This window comes from Piliocolobus tephrosceles, chromosome 13 (genome assembly GCF_002776525.5).
Source record: "Piliocolobus tephrosceles isolate RC106 chromosome 13, ASM277652v3, whole genome shotgun sequence".
Classification (NCBI taxonomy): Eukaryota; Metazoa; Chordata; class Mammalia; order Primates; family Cercopithecidae; genus Piliocolobus; species Piliocolobus tephrosceles.
In genome coordinates this window covers 95,766,771-95,783,034 of record NC_045446.1, presented here as the reverse complement: position 1 = coordinate 95,783,034, position 16,264 = coordinate 95,766,771, and the positions used below count along the sequence as shown (strand labels likewise).

The window sequence follows — 16,264 nt, the reverse complement described above, 5'->3', positions numbered from 1 at the left end:
ATAAGGACTGAGAAGTGACTCTTAGATTTAGCCATATGGAAGTCATCAGCGACCTTCGGCACGGGCAGTCTTAGAGGAATGGCTGAGGCCAATTAGGTAGCAGCCTGGTCGAGGAGGTGATGCTGGTCTAGGAACCCGACTGAAGCAGCACACGGTTCCCACTTCTTCTTTGCCCTTTTAACAGGTGAGGGTCAAGGACAAGAGAGTAGTTGCAGATGCAGCGGCCAGTGCCCCAATCAGTTGGAACAGCGCAGCAAGCGGATCACTAGGGGCCAATCCCTTCCTAGAGTCCACTTGACTGACAGAGCCGCGCACCACAGACGGAGTGCAGAGAGGGAGGTGAATCACGAGGGGGCGGAATTCCAGGGCACTAACCCGGAACCGGTTTGGGACTTGATTCCCATTGTGAGGCCAGGCCTGGGGCGGGCTCTCAGCCAGAATGGCAACATCCTTCTAGCCAATGGATGAGCCTTATCAAATGAGCGGCAGCCACATCAGCCAATGGGTGGCAGGAGATGGGCGGGCGCAGTTAGTGGGCGGGGGATCAAAGAAGCATCTTTTTTCCAACCCCCCCTTGGGGCGACGGTGGGGAGGTGCCGCCGGGGTCGCAGGTGAGCGGTTCTGTGCTTGAGGAGGCGGCCAGGGAAGCGGTGGCTCCGTGACCAGTGGGTGCCCTCGCAGTGGTGAGGGTCCCGGAGGGGTCAGCGGCAAGTGGCCGCAACGCTTGCTGCTGGGTTTGGTCCGAGGGCTGCGGCGTAGCGGGACTGCACGCTCGGGAGAAGCGCCACGCGCGTCTGTCGCCTGACCGGGGAGGCTGGGGAGGGCCCAGGCGACGGAAACAAGATTACAGAAGTTTCTGGGCACGCAGTCGGGACTCTCATTTAATATCCAAGAGGAAATCTTCCAGGTTGCCCCGACTCCCACCGGGACTCCTACCAGCAGCAACCGCATCATTGTGGCCGAGGCAGGTGCGCGCCCCTGCTCCCCTGGGTGGCTTTCCGGGAGCCCAGTCTAACTCGATTCTTCCCAGGGGCTGTTTTTGGACGGTCCCAAAGGAGGCAGCGGGAGGGAGGTGAAAGATACTTTGATAACCGTCGACCCTGAAGTAAACTTGTTATGTACCTACCACGAGTTTAAGAGAAGAACATCCTTTTTGGCAGGGAAGTGAATCCCCTATAAGAATATAGGGGAGGGGAAAGTCACACTTTAAAGAGAATTGGGGTAGGGGTTGATATTGTAGATTTGTGATGCTTTTCTTCTTGAACTGCTTAGCTAATTTACCCTCAATTTTTTTTGATGCGTAACTTACCGTCTGATTTTCCTCAGACTTCTTAATTCTGTCTTATCATGAAGTATCTATCTAGGAACTTCATTCTCAAGTTTTAGTGCTTGTAAAAAGTTGCCTGGTTATATTACGCCATTGGCGGTACGTCATCTTCACAAGGATTACGTAAGTGAACTACGTCTCATTCCTATTTCCAACCAGTAAAGAACGACTGTGAAATGGGATTTTAGAAAATGGCTGTTCTCTGTGATTGGGCATGGAAGGTTTGTAAGTTTTAGAGACTGCAGCTGTTGAATCCTTTCTGCTATAAGAGTGACGACAGCCAATACAAAAGGGATAGTGTTTGACATCTAAAATGACATATTTTCACATTTTTTGAGGTGTTATATCCCCAGCACCAAAAATAGTGCCTGGCACACAGTAGGAGCTCAATAAGTATTTTTTGAGAAAATTACTGGGGAATGAATGGATGATAGAAACCCCAAGCTTCTGTTACTTGGATACCAACATATAAAGGAGAGGACAGAAAGACAAACATTTCTGGAAATGGCTTTTATCCAGGTAAGCATATCTAGAGAACTTCAGCAACTCCAGATGCATCAATGCTGGCACTTTCTTGCACTTAATCAGAAAATATCAAGGTTTTAGAAGAAGATTTTCACACAATTAAGCCAAAACTGGATATCTAAGGTGCATCCCAATATCAGTTTCAATCAGTTTAAAAATGTATTAAAGCCCATTTTATTAAATGAAATAGTTCATCAGTTCAGAATAGGTCAGTTAGGGACAACGGGATGGCACTTTGTAAGTTAGAGGTATGGGGTTAGGAACTGTTGGTAAAAAATAGGCCCTGCCAATAGCAACAGCTGCTGCCAAACTTTAAAAATATATTGACTCAGTGGTACTTCAAAAGGACTGCTGTTTCTACCATGTACCAATACAGTTACAACAGTGCAATTTCTAAATTGATCTCAAATTCTAAGAGCAAAATCTTATGGTGGATATCTGCATAAATTTGGATTCTCTTGACAACTTCAATTGTTTTTATTATATACTTGTATTGATTATATATTTATATGTTACTACAGTGACAGTTGTTCCATATTAATGGTAGCCTGCTTGAATTTCAAAAAAAACTTTCACAGATATATTTGTCTCTTTCAGTTCATTTTTTAGCAAAGAATAGGTCTTACTAAGCCAGAATTTGCTTAGTAAGATTTCTCTCTCACACCATCCTAATTTTCCAGTTTTAATTCCTTTCTTTCTTTTATTTCTGTCCTTCTTAGTCTGTTTTCTAAGACCCAAATCAAATGCTGATTCCGACTCAAAACCTTCCTTGATCCCATCAAAGATTTGTCTTTCTTATGAATATCCAGAGTATTTTGTTAGTATTTCTTTATTGTAGTTTTTGTATATTTGCATTATTCATCCAGTGAAGAAATATTTGTTAATTATGTTCAGATACCGTACTGGGCAATGGATAATAGCTGACATTTGTGGGCTTACTATATCGTAGGCATCACAAGCTTCTTAATCGGATTATCTCTTTTAATCTTCAAAGCATCATGAGTATTAGTCTTATTATTTTTCCCATTTATAGATGAAGAAACAAGTTTAAGAGGTTAAGTAATTTGCTGGAGATCACAGAGCTAGTTAAGTGGTGGAATTGGCATACAACCTTAGGTAGTCTGTATTTACAACCTTCAGGTTACAGACTTCATTACAATTTGTTTATGTACTTTTTTATGCATCTATGTTTTACTAAGTTGTAAATTATTTGATAGCAGGAATAATATATTCATATCTGATCCCTTATTGTTATTAATGTAAATCAGTGGTGTAATAAAGCTGATAGTGGAAGCACATAGGGAGGACATCAGACTTAGATGAATGGGAACAGTGAAGAGGTCCTGGAACAGAAGACATTTAAACCGAGTGCTGAAGGATAATAAGTAGGCATTGGCCTGACGAAAAGGCAGACACCATGGAATTTGGGAAGATGACCGGGGGAAATATATGTGTGATAGTCCAAGGTCGGGGACCATGATGGCTTGAGCTGTGCTGTCCAGTATGGTAGCCAGTAGCCTTACATTACTGAATGTAAAATATCTCAATAATTGTTTATATTGATTACGTTTCAAAATAACATTTTGGATATATTTGGTTAAATAAAATACTCAGTTTTACCTGTTTCTTTTTACTGCTTTAATGTGGCTATTTGGGGATTTAAAATTACATATAGGGCTCTTATATTTCTACTGGACAGCACTGATCTAGAATTTAGAGGGATTTCAAAATGACCGGTATTGTGTTTGTGTGCCACCTACTTGTGAGTACACGTTTGATGGGGAAGGTGGATCGGGAAAGTAGGTTGGGAGTTGATATTGGAGGTGATGGATAAGACCAGAAAAGGTAGATAGGAAAGTGTAAAGGTAGGGTTCAGATAGGGTTTACAATAGGAAGAGAGGAAGAGCAAGGGGAGTAAACTTACCTCTTAAGTGCAATGGAAAGCCTTGAAAGGTTTTAAACACTCAGTATATATCTGTTGAATGAGACAGTATCCTAATTACTTCATCTAATAATGCATGTTCCTGATTTATACTCCTAATTCAGTCATACTTTTTCTTAATGAAGTTATGGATAGGTGTCTAAAGACATTCTACTTAGAAGAAAATTTGGTTTTCAAGACAGCCATCCTTTTCTTCTTAAGTCTAAATCATCTAAGCTTGTATTCATTCCTTTGATGTGTTTCCAACAAATAGAAGTGTGAATTGGTCCTTACAACTAGCATATTCTTCTTGCATTTGACATAACATTCTCTTAGGCATATTTTTTCATAAATAAACCAGCTTTGTCTGTATTATAAGTCTTTTGTGGCGGATGAGGTCTTTTTTTAATAATCTCTGAAAGGAAATTTCTTAGCTACACCATTTGCTCTCTGCCTTGCCTTTCTGTACATATTGGAGCAAGTAAACTCTTAACATTGATTCTGTATTTGGGTGGTTCTCAATCCTGGCTGCAAATGAGAAGCACTTGGAGAGCTTTTAAACTCTGAATTCTTGGCCCTTTTCCAAAGATTGTTTTAATTGGTCAGAGATGGGAACTGGTTATAGGTATTTTTAAAAGCTCTTTAGGTTATTTTGATGTGCTATAGACCTACACTTTTCAGTAGATTAGCTACTGAATACATGTTCTATTGAGTTCTTGAAGTGTGGCTAATACAAAAGGAGATGTGTTGTAACTGTAAAGTACACATTGTATTCTAATGACAGCAAAAGAAAACAATGGAAAATTTCTCATTGATAATTTTTATATTATTGCATATTGAAATAATATATTGACTATACAGCATATGGAGTGAAATAAAAGCTGTTAATATTAATCACCTTTTCATTTCATATTTACTTAACTGGGATCACTAGGAAATTTTAAATTACATGTGTAGATTACATTGTATTTCTACTGAACAGTGCTGCTCTAGCCTAGACTGTTACTACTCAAGATGCGGTCTGAGGACATCATTTGTCAAAAATGTAGACTCCCAGGCCCCACTGCAGACCTGAATCAAAATCTGCATTTTAACAGAGTCCCCAGTTGATTCATATACATGGTATAGTTTGAGAGACACAACTCTGGCAACATCTAAATAATTTTTTTCAATTGTATAATTTTTCTTCGTTTCTTATTATTTTTCACTGTGGATTCCAACTTTGGCTCTTCATTTGTCCTTTAGAATCACTCATATGCAGGTCATTTCTCTGTTTTCAATAAATTCTCTTTAATTTTTTTATCGCTTAACATTTTCAACAGACATAGCTTTTTAACGTATGTGATGGAATTAGTATGTATTCATGTAATATGTATAATTTGTCCATAAATATTTACATACTATTATAAACATGATTTTTCTGGAAAGAATTTCAAGAAATTGCTGATAATAGTTACATTGGTGGTAGAAATTTTTCACTTCATTGTGAATTTATACTCTTATTTAGATTTTCTGTGTGTATATTTTGCTGTTTTAAAAAAATATGGGACTTTAAATAATGTAATTGTCTATAATAAAAATTTCTCATAAGTAGATTTTTAATATAATGTTGACCTCAAAGTAAAATGAAATAAATGTGCTGTGGGCTAAGAAACAGCCATATGGCTGAGACAGAAATGACCGTGCACATGATCCCCAGATTGGTGGTAGACAGAGTTAATGAACCTGTTGTAGAGCATAGGATGTTCTGTGTCTGCGAATGTTCCTACGTTGATCTGTGAACATGTATGTACACACACAGACAGATGCATGTCCTTTGCCAATTTTGTTGGCTTGCGTCAACTATAGCATCTACATGGGGATTATGGGCTAAGACATCCATACTCTAACATGACATTTTTTGCATATATTCCATTATGTGACTTAATAGTTGATTCATCCAGTCCCCTTTTGATAAACATTTCTATTTTTACCATGCTTTTACCTTAAAAATGTGATAGTGATTTTTAAATGGCTCAAAAGGCTATGTAAATGCCCTGAAACATTCTGTGTATTTTGTATCTTTATCACATGTAGGCATTTGATTTGGTGGAATATATCATTGGCTCTCTGTTCTGTTTTTGAGAACATCAAATGTGCTGATTTTATTTTTTTTAATGTCCTTTTTTACGGTTGGTCAATATGCCTGACTAGCAATATAGCCTGTTAACTGAAGATTTTTCTTCAGAATTTTGAATAACCTGTTAACTGTTTCATTGTTTAGTGTAGTTACAGGGCGGACATCTCTTCTTCACTTATAAGCTAACTGCTTCTTGCCTATGTTGACTTGCTTCTGTTTTCTTATAAGCTTCTGTTTTGTGTGCCTATGGAAACTTCAGTTTTCCTGGCTTACTTTCCTTGAAATAGTTTCTGTTTCTCTTTCTATACCCTTTCCCATCCCTTTATCATTTTCTTGTTTTGGGTTCATATTTTTACCTCCTCCTATTTGTTACGCACAGTGCCAGGTATTGAAGAGACTGTTTTTAGAGCAGATAGGCTACTATCTCCTAGGTCCTTAGAGGTGGGGCAAATTGGAGAAGGAAACAACCAAGTTTTGACCAAGAATTCTTTCACTTGTCCTGCAACATAGGCTGCTAAGAAGCAGCATATTGGGGCTAGTTTAATGATATGTATAAATCAGTTTGCTTCAGTTTTTTATATTGTGGCTTATAAACATGGAACCTCATGAATATTTTCAGTCACCTCTAGAGGAAAGCCGAATGCTTGCCCACCCTATTGGATTATTTGAATTACATAGGAATGTTACGCCAGAGTATTAATTAAATGTGATCCTCTAAAATGACAAGCGTTATAGGCTGAGCATGGTGGCTCACACCTGTAATCCTAGCACTTTAGGAGGCTAAGGCAGGAGGATCACCTGAGTCAAAGAGTTCAAGACCAACCTGGACAACATAGCAAGACCTTGTCTATATAAAAACTTTAAAAATTATTTGTACATGGTGGTGCACCTGCCTTGCTACTCAGGAAGTTGAGACGGGAAGATCATTGGGTCTCAGGAGTTTGAGGGTGCAGTGAATTATGATTGAGCCACTGTACTCCAGTCTGGGGAACAGAGTGAGACCCTATCTCTAAAAATAAAATTATAAGCATTCTACAGTGTTCACTAAACTGCCTTGGGATCAGATGTTAAAACATTTCACTTTCTTTTATTTATTAGATAATATTTGATACACGCAAAAATAATATAGCTGGAGTGTTCTAATGGAAAGCTCCCTGCCCATTCAAAAAAAAAAGTTCTAATTTGACAATTCTGTAGTATTAGTAAGTGCCGTGTTGGCCAGTTTTTAGCTCCTAACATGACATGGCTGAATGTGGAGGTGGAAAGTGATGTCCCCAATTGATTCTTGAAAACTCTCATGGGTAGGCTCCACCACACTCCTAATGTAAGTGTATATGTTATGAAGCATAATAATAAAGACCCACGGACCTATCCCTCAACTTAGGAACTAGAACAATTCCAGTATTATTGTGACCTTTCTGTTTCCTTTTGTCAAAGTTATTTAAATATTCTGCCTTTGATGTGGCAAATACGTAATAGTGCTTAATGTGCACCAGGAACTGTTCTCTTTATTTGACTAAGTCCTTTAATCCTTATAGTATTTCTATGAAGTAATGTTATTTTATCATTTTACAAATAAAATTACGCATAGGGAAGTTAAGTAACTGAGGCCACACAGCTAGGAATTGCCAGAGCCAGGACTCGAACCTGGGTGGTCTGACTCCAGAATCTGTGCTCATTACTACACACACTACCTCTTTTGATGTTTCCATTTATAGATAACCTTTGCTTATATTATTTCCTTATATTCTAGAGGATAAAAGGTTTACATTTGACTGTAAGGGGAGTATATCTCTAGGGCAGTATCAAGAGTGCTGCTGTTGATTATACATTCCAGTTTTGTGGATTTCAATTTTATCATTAAATTTCTCTTGAGAAATTTTGAAAGTCTGTAAGTCTACTTTAGAAATAGTTGTCTTGCAGTCTTCTTTTTTTTGTTTTTGTATACTTTGCCCTTTTATATGGGTATGTGAAATTGACAGCGATTTCTTGAGAGTTCGTTTCAGCTGTTTTGAATTTTTAGTTCTCTGACCTCTATTTCAGCAGCAAGTGGCAGTTCAGGAGATGGTTATTCCACATGAGTGATTGGAAACAAAAATGTGGTGATGGGCATATTTTTGGTGATATTATTAGACACGTACAAAGTCAGCTGAACAATGAATACCGAGAGCTTGAAAAGGAAAAATGCATAAAGGTTTAATGCAATGATGATAAGAAATGTGTTGTTATTAAAGTTTAAAAATAAGGTATTAGCATCCACTTTTCAGTCTAAAAGAGAAAAGATGATAGAAAAGATGGGCGTTTTCTTAATCAATTTAGCCTTGCTTAATTGCTGTATTTTTGCCTCAGTAGAAGATGCTGTTTGTATTGTGAATTACAGTAGAACTATTTTTCACACTAATGGAAAGTTTAAATTGGCAGACAGAGTAAGAGAAAAGAAACCATGTGTTAAAAGGTAAACTGAGACATGATAACTTTTAACAAGTTTATTTGAGCAAATAGTGATTCTTGAATCAGGCAGCTCCAAACCAGAAGTGGTCTGGGAGCTCTGCAGTGGAAATGCAAGGCAGGAAGGCTTTATAGGACTAACAGAAGTAAAGCAAAGAAAATAGTTGATTGGTTACAGTTATAAGGTTATCTAATTTTATCTATCCTGCTGGAAGATCCCTAGTTACGTAAGTTAGTTGACGGCTTCTGTTTGCTTAGTCTTAAGTTTCTTTTTTTAAAAAAATATAAGAATTTACCAAAAATATAGCCCAAGTTAAGTGTTGCATATGTTTGCAAATCCAGCAAAATTAAAGTCACTTATGAGGCCTAACTGGTTTCGTCTGCTCAGGGATTCTTCAGGCCAGGTCTCTGTTCTAATTTACTTTAACAGGAGGTAGAGGAAATGTAACCGATTGAAGCTTTGAGGAACTTTTCTGCCAATATAAAGAATTTTATCTGGACCTTCCACATAGATAAGAATCTCCTTTTGAAAATCTTTTACTAAATGACATCTCAAAACTTACCTTAGCAACACTTTGTTGTTGTTTTTTGAGACAAAGTCTTGCTCTTTCGCCCAGGCTGGAGTGTAGTGGCATGATCTCGGCTCACTGTAGCCTCTGCCTCCTGGGGTTCAAGTGATTCTTGTGCCTCAGCCTCCCGAGTAGCTGGGATTATAGGTGTGCACCACAATGCCCAGCTAATTTTTTTTTATTTTTAGTAGAGACGGGGTTTCACCATGTTGCCCAGGCTGGTCTTGAACTTCTGAGAGCTCAGGCAGTCCGCCCGTCTCGGCCTCCCAAAGTGCTAGTATTACAGGCATGAGCCACTGCGCCTGGCCAGCAACATATTTTTTTTTTTATTATTGTACTTTAAGTTCTAGGGTACATGTGCATAACGTGCAGGTTTGTTACATATGTATGCTTGTGCCATGTTGGTGTGCTGCACCCATCAACTCGTCAGCACCCATCAATTCGTCATTTATATCAGGTATAACTCCCAATGCAATCCCTCCCCCCTCCCCCCTCCCCATGATGGGCCACAATGTGTGATGTTCCCCTTCCCAAGTAGCTACCACAAGCTGCTAATAAAGTCGAAGTAGACATGACGTGAGGGAACCTGGTTGTAATGTCTTGCCATTTAATAGGCTGTGTTGAGGGCAAATTAACCTCTCTGGATCTTGTTTTATAAATAGAAAGGCTGGTATCTCCCATATAATGACATGGTGGGATTTAAATGACAGGACTTGGAACTTCATGGATGTTTTGATACTTTTTTTCATATTGACAGGAAAAGTTTAAGGTCAAACAGTGATAGGGCTGGAAGGGATCTTGGTAATGTCATCCCATTTCACATTTTATAGGGGAGGAAAAGTCAGCTCTGGAGCAGTTATCAGTGAGTGAATTTGAAGTCAGACAGCATGATCTGTGTAAGGTACCCCTTACTCTTTCTGAGCCCGGTTTCCCCTTACATCTTTTAAAATCTCTTTTCCAAGTCAAAATGCTTTTTTGACATCTATCCCACTTCTCCTCAGTTAAATCAATATTAATAAAGCAATATGTACTATACTGTGTGAGACACTGGGACCTTTTTGGTAAATGACCACATTTTCTGTCGCTATGAGAAAATCGAGTCCCTGACTCACTCAGCATCTGTTCCAGCCTCCTAGTATGCTTTCCAGTAATGCAAAGGCTAGCTAGCACAAAAAACTACACTCCCCCAACCCATTGCGGTGAGGATTGTGGATATGCTTTAGATTCCACCATATGCACTTATGTAAGGCCTGAATTCAAGGTAGGTAAGAGAGTCAGGCATGTGAAGCATCTGTTCTACTAGTGTGGGTCTAGCACAGAGGGTTTCAAAGAGTTATCTTTGAGTTAGAGTTATCTGGAGGGTTTATTGAAACACAGATTGCTAGGTCCCACTTTCAGAGTTCCTGGTCTGGAGAGGAGCCTAAAAAGTTTACACGTCTGACAAGTTTCAGGTAATACCTTCTTTGACAGTCTGATAACCTGCGAGTCTGGAAATTGGAGAAACACTGTCTCATTTCTAGAAGAAGCGCTTTCAAGAGAGGATCTTTTCCACTCAAAATCTGTATACAGATATTGCCACATGGATATTTTAAAATTTGTTTAATAGAGACTCCAAGTATAGATACTTTCCTATATTGTGATCTTCAACTCTACAATTAAAGTGGCCCAGAAACATACAAAGTACTGCTGAGAAATTCTCCAAAGAAAGGCACATAATTAAGAGCCTTAATTAGAAACAAAAATATAGTCCAGCCTGGTTTTGTTTGATGTTAGGGGCTTTTGTTTAGGTGGTTTAAGGGAGGGGAGGATGGGGTGAGGAACGGAATTACAAGGGCAAATCATACAATGTGCCCCAGTCATTGAAAGGTTTAGGAATCTAAAAAAAATTTTTGGTGATCTTTTCCTTTTTATTTTTGGGTGATCATTTTCTTTTGTTGATCTTTTTTGGTGATCTTTTTACTTACATGATTAATTAGGTGGGATGGCTGGGTAAAATCCTTGCCATTTTTTGGTTACCCCTTTAATTTTGTCATATTCCTACAATACTTTCATTGTTTCAGGAAATTATATTCCAAGTTTAGGGTTTCTATGTTGGTTTATTAACCTTAAAATGAGTTTGAATTTGTGAAGTAGTAAAATGTAGGTAGTTGGCAGTTGACATTTATTTGATCAGATTACATTGTCTCAAATTGGTTTCTGAGTTTTATTGATTTTGCAGCTCAGCCTTTCAGTTTCCTCTAAAATTATTCTGCAAAGTGTACTTTTTCTTTTAGATATCTCGAACTAATGATTATTTTGGCAAATCCACCCTTTCATTCATTCAAAACATATTCATGGTGTGCTTGCCATGTGCCAGGATCTCTGCTAGTCTCTGGGGAGGTGATGGCCAGTGGAAACATCCCTGCCCTTGTGAAACTTGGCAGTGAACTGGGGAAAGGGACAGACTCTGAGCTGTATGTTAGCACAAGTATAAAATTCAGTCTAGGAAAAGTACTGCAAATTTTATGCTGAAGTAATTTGATTTATCAGGAAAGGCTTCCCTGAGAAATGAATACTTAATCTGCAAGCTAAAGGATGAAGAGGAATTAAGTAGACCAAGAAGGGAGTAATCTATTTTCCAGGCAGTAGGAACAGTGTGGACAAAGACCCTGAACCAAGAAAGAGCTTAACAGGAATTGGTGGCTGAAAGCTGGCCAGTGCAATTGGAGGAGAGAGGGAGAATTTGTGGGAGAAGGAGCTGAAGCAGTAGGAAGGGAGTCAGGAGGGAATACTGGAAACTGGTTGGGAACCTTTGCAGCACTCCAGTGGGGAGAAGGTTGCAATTTGAACTATGTTGGTACTGGCAAAGATAAAGTACACAATTTTAAGCTGTATTTAGAGGGTTGTTTTTTGTTTCTCTTAAAAATTATATAGTTCATTAGTTTGAAGTATGTTGTAGAAGTTGCAAATTGATTGATTGCTTGTACTTTTTTCCTTTTAGGAATTATCCAGACTGCCTCTGCCACTAGATGAATGGAAGACAATGATTTGAATTAAGTGCCAGCAAAGAATTATCCTTGGTTTTTGTGCTTTGCAGCATTCCTCAAATTGTTTTCACATCTTCTCTTATTATAAAAACTGCATTGAAGTTAAAAATGAAGCAGTTGAAAAGAAAAAGGAAAAGCAATTTTAGTGTTCAAGAAACTCAGACCCTTTTGAAAGAAATTACAAAAAGGAAAGAAGTCATTTTTTCCAAACAGCTCAATACAACAATTAACGTGATGAAGCGAATGGCTTGGGAAGAGATTGCACAGTGTGTGAATGCTGTAGGAGAAGGAGAACAGAGGACAGGGACAGAGGTGAAAAGAAGGTACCTTGACTGGCGAGCACTTATGAAGAGAAAGAGGATGAAGGCCAACATTAAGCTGGTCGGTTCGGGATTTCCCCTTCCCTCCTCTGATTTAGATGACTCTCTCACTGAAGAGATAGATGAAAAGATTGGATTCCGAAATGATGCAAATTTTGACTGGCAGAATGTGGCAGATTTCAGGGATGCAGGTGGATCCTTAACTGAGGTCAAGGTGGAAGAGGAAGAAAGGGATCCGCAGAGTCCTGAAGTGAGTATTAGCCTCTGTACCCCTTTTAATCTTTTCAATTCTGATGTGGGAGATTATTGTTCAGGAACTGTTAACTCCTTCCTAGATTTTCAAGCTTATTTAAAAATAGTACATAACAAGTCATTCTGCTTTTCTCTTTACAGCATTAATACTTTTCTTCCCACCTAAATATAATTACCTAGGTTATGTGTATTACAGACATCAAGTAATTCAGTGTAAATGGTATTCAGAATTCAAATTATTTTCGCCAAACAATGCAGAAAGCTTTTAAGAAATATTTAGACAAATTGCTACAAAGTAGCAATCAATACTGAAAATTGCTTTTCTCTTTGCTCTTAGTTTGAAATTGAGGAGGAGGAAGAAATGTTGTCATCCGTCATACCAGATTCCAGGAGAGAAAATGAACTTCCCGATTTCCCTCACATTGATGAGTTTTTTACCCTTAACTCAACACCATCTAGATCTGCATATGATGAGCCTCATTTGCTTGTAAATATTGAGAAACAGAAACTAGAGTTAGAAAAACGACGACTGGATATTGAGGCTGAAAGACTGCAGGTAGAAAAGGAACGCCTACAAATCGAGAAAGAGAGGCTGCGGCATTTAGACATGGAACATGAGCGGCTTCAGCTGGAGAAGGAGCGGCTGCAGATTGAAAGAGAGAAGTTGAGGTTACAGATAGTCAATTCAGAGAAACCGTCCTTGGAAAATGAACTTGGTCAAGGAGAAAAATCCATGCTTCAACCACAGGACATAGAAACAGAGAAGTTAAAGCTTGAGCGAGAACGCTTGCAACTGGAAAAGGATAGACTGCAGTTTTTAAAATTTGAATCTGAGAAACTGCAGATTGAAAAGGAACGCTTACAAGTAGAGAAAGACAGACTTCGAATTCAGAAAGAAGGACACTTGCAGTGATTTTTCCAGGCTTCCATTTAGCAAATGTTTGAAAACTGTAGATTTTTCTCATATCAGGTGATATAATGATGGTTGCTGGATTAGCTGTGGTTTCTTTTCTCGTCTAATATCAGTGTTCAGTAGGAAAAAGTTATATGTAGATAACTGTATGCCTAAGTAGTATATAAAAACTGTGCCCTAGTGTAAACAGTATTGCAGAAATGTACTGTGCTGGATTCTTTACCTTATAATATTATATAGAGTCTTGTATTGTCTGTGTACCCAGAGTTTACAATTATGTCTATATAAAATTCTAGCCCAGAAGTTCTCAGTTGGGGTAGATTTTGGCCTTCAGAAGACCAATTTGGTGATGTCTGGAGACATGTTTGGTTGTCAAAACTAGGGTGGGGAGAAGGTTGCTACTGTGCAGTGCATACCTCCTCAATCCCCACACACACTCAGTAAAGAATTTTCCGACCCAAAATATCATTAGTCCTGAGGTTGAGAAACCCTGTCCTAGCCTGTGTACCTCTATAGCTATGTTTTATAGTTTTAGAATATTAAAACCTCAGATATTTATGTGGGTAGGTGCTTAAATGGCCAAAAACTTTAACTATGAAATGTTACTGTGTAGTATATTGAATATAGGAAGTGATGAAGATTATAGGTATTTTATTCCCATGTTTCCATCTATAAATAGCCTTCTCAGATTCAGAAAACAATACAGGGAACATCAGAGATTATCTAAAGTGGGTCACTTTGAAACGAATTCTTTATCTCACTATTAATGCTTTAGAAGCAAGACACAATTTTAAAGCTTTAGTTCCTTTTCTTTCAGTCATTGTCTTAGTTTGGGTACGAAAATTGTCATTTCAGTAATGTACTGAGATCTTATAAGTGAGTAGTTGAAGCTAGTAAAAATGATACCAGTATAAAAATGGTATTTGTAGTCCATGAGTTTGAACCCAATAACTGATTATTTGACTTTTAAAATAAGTAATAGCAGCCATTTGGGAGTGGGCGGCGGGTGGGGGAAGATGTACTCTGTATCAAATAATTATGACGATGTTGAAGTAATGATAGTAGCTATGTATTATGGATTGGAGAAGCACTTATTACACTATCTAACCCAGTATGTAGAACAATTCTTGAGAGTTGTATCTGTCGTTATTCCTGAATCTGAAGCCCAGAGAAGTCACACAGAGTAAATGGCTGATCTTTTATATTGTAGTGTATTCTGTCCTTCCCCCTTCCCTGAGGAACAAAGTATGTATCTTTAGTCTCTTGGATATTTATTCTGAGACCAAGAGCTTGCTTGACCTGATGATTTTCCTTCAGCTCTCTGAAGGTGCGTTTTCCACAATCCAAGTGATTCTGATGCACACTAAAGTTGAGAATCTCTGCACTAGATCACTTTGTGTTTTCTGATTTTCAAGGTTGATATGTAGCTTTAACACAGCTCTTCTGTTGACAGTTATTACCTTGATTCTGCATTTGTTCCTTGTAAGAATGGCTGGAAACTGTATGTTGACATTTGAGGATGGGTATGCAAGGAAAAAATATACTTCTGTTTACTTACTCTGACTTTGAAATAGTGTTATTTTTCTATATCTGAAATAAATGCTTCTACCGTAGAAATAAATTTGCCTATACCATCTGAGAATTTGTAATTGCAAATGATACTTAGTGCTCTAAGGGTAGAGGTTATCAAGCTTAGAAGAGAACCCTATCACAGTCAATGAGGACAGAGGCCTAACATTTTGGCTGGACATTGAGCCATGTATGCTGTATACGTTATTTGCTCCTCAAAAGAACCCTTGAGATCTAACTCATGTGATATGGTTTAGCTGTGTCCCCACCCAAATCTCATCTTGAATTGTAGCTCCCATAATTCCCATGTGTTGTGGGAGGGACCCAGTGGAAGATAATTGAATCATGGGAGCAGTTTCCCTATACTGTTCTCATGGTAGTGAATAAGTAAGTCTCATAAGATCTGATGGTTTTATGAGAGGAAACCCCTTTCTCTTGGTTCTCATTTTCTCTCTTGCCTGCTTCAGTGTAAGACATGCCTTTCACCTTCTGCCGTGGTTTTGAGGCCGCCCCAGCCACGTGGAACTGTGAGTCCATTAAATCTTTTTCTTTATAAATTGCCCAGTCTTGGGTATATCTTTATCAGCAGCGTGAAAGCAGACTAATACATCATGTTATTTCCACCCGTATAACAGCAACAGCAACAAAAAGCCTCATTGATTTAATTAACCATCTTTCTTAAAAATTACATACCAATATTGACCCAAGATTTTAGCATAAGAGCTCTAAAGAAAAGTAGTGAAAGTTTGTAGGTATAGTTATAAGTATTGTAGCTTTGCCATTTGCTATTTGCAAAAGTCATTTAACTTGCTCTTCAGTTTGGTTTCTTCTGTAACCTGGGCATGATACGTACTCTGCCTGTGCTACATAGATTTTTGTTTTGTTTTTTTAAAGAAAATGGTATCTGTTAAATATATAAACTATAAAATACTACCTAAGTGAAAGGTGGTATTAATGTTGGATTTGAGATCCAAGATTTTTTGAGACGGAATTTTACTTTGTCACCAAAGCTAGAGTGCAGTGGAGCAATCTTGGCTCACTGCACCTCTGCCTCCCAAATTCAAGCAATTCTCGTGCCTCAGCCTCCTGAGTAGCTGGGACTACAGGCAAACATCACCACCACCACCATGCCAGGTGAATTTTTGTATTTTTTGTAGAGATAGGATTTCACTGTTTTGACCACGCTGGTCTTGAACTCCTGACCTCAAGTGATTCACCCGCCTCTGCCTCCCAAACTTCTGGGATAACAGGTGTGAGCCACCATGTCTGGTCAGC

At 38.5% G+C, this 16,264-nt stretch overlaps 1 protein-coding gene across 3 annotated transcripts; it reads left to right on the top strand.

Annotated features, from left to right (window-relative positions):
• The first annotated feature begins 517 nt into the window (after positions 1–517).
• MSANTD4 (Myb/SANT DNA binding domain containing 4 with coiled-coils) lies at positions 518–15,041 on the top strand. 3 transcript variants are annotated; one of them, XM_023208154.2, is made up of 3 exons: positions 518–611; positions 11,890–12,505; positions 12,845–15,041. In XM_023208154.2, exons 2-3 carry the CDS (start codon positions 12,044–12,046, stop codon positions 13,418–13,420), a joined length of 1,038 nt encoding a protein of 345 aa, XP_023063922.1. In that variant the 5' UTR covers positions 518–611; positions 11,890–12,043; the 3' UTR covers positions 13,421–15,041. The 3 variants fall into 3 exon arrangements, with proteins under 3 accessions (XP_023063922.1, XP_023063923.1, XP_023063924.1); XM_023208155.2 differs by having other exon boundaries at positions 518–968; XM_023208156.3 differs by having other exon boundaries at positions 569–1,846.
• Positions 15,042–16,264: the final 1,223 nt, after the last annotated feature.

Excerpts from the sequence above, each read along its gene's own strand:
- MSANTD4 (XM_023208154.2), top strand. The coding sequence starts at position 12,044 with ATGAAGCAGTTGAAAAGAAAAAGGAAAAGCAATTTTAGTGTTCAAGAA. Across the intron at positions 12,506-12,844 it reads GGGATCCGCAGAGTCCTGAA|TTTGAAATTGAGGAGGAGGA; the intron begins GTGAGTATTAGC and ends CTTTGCTCTTAG.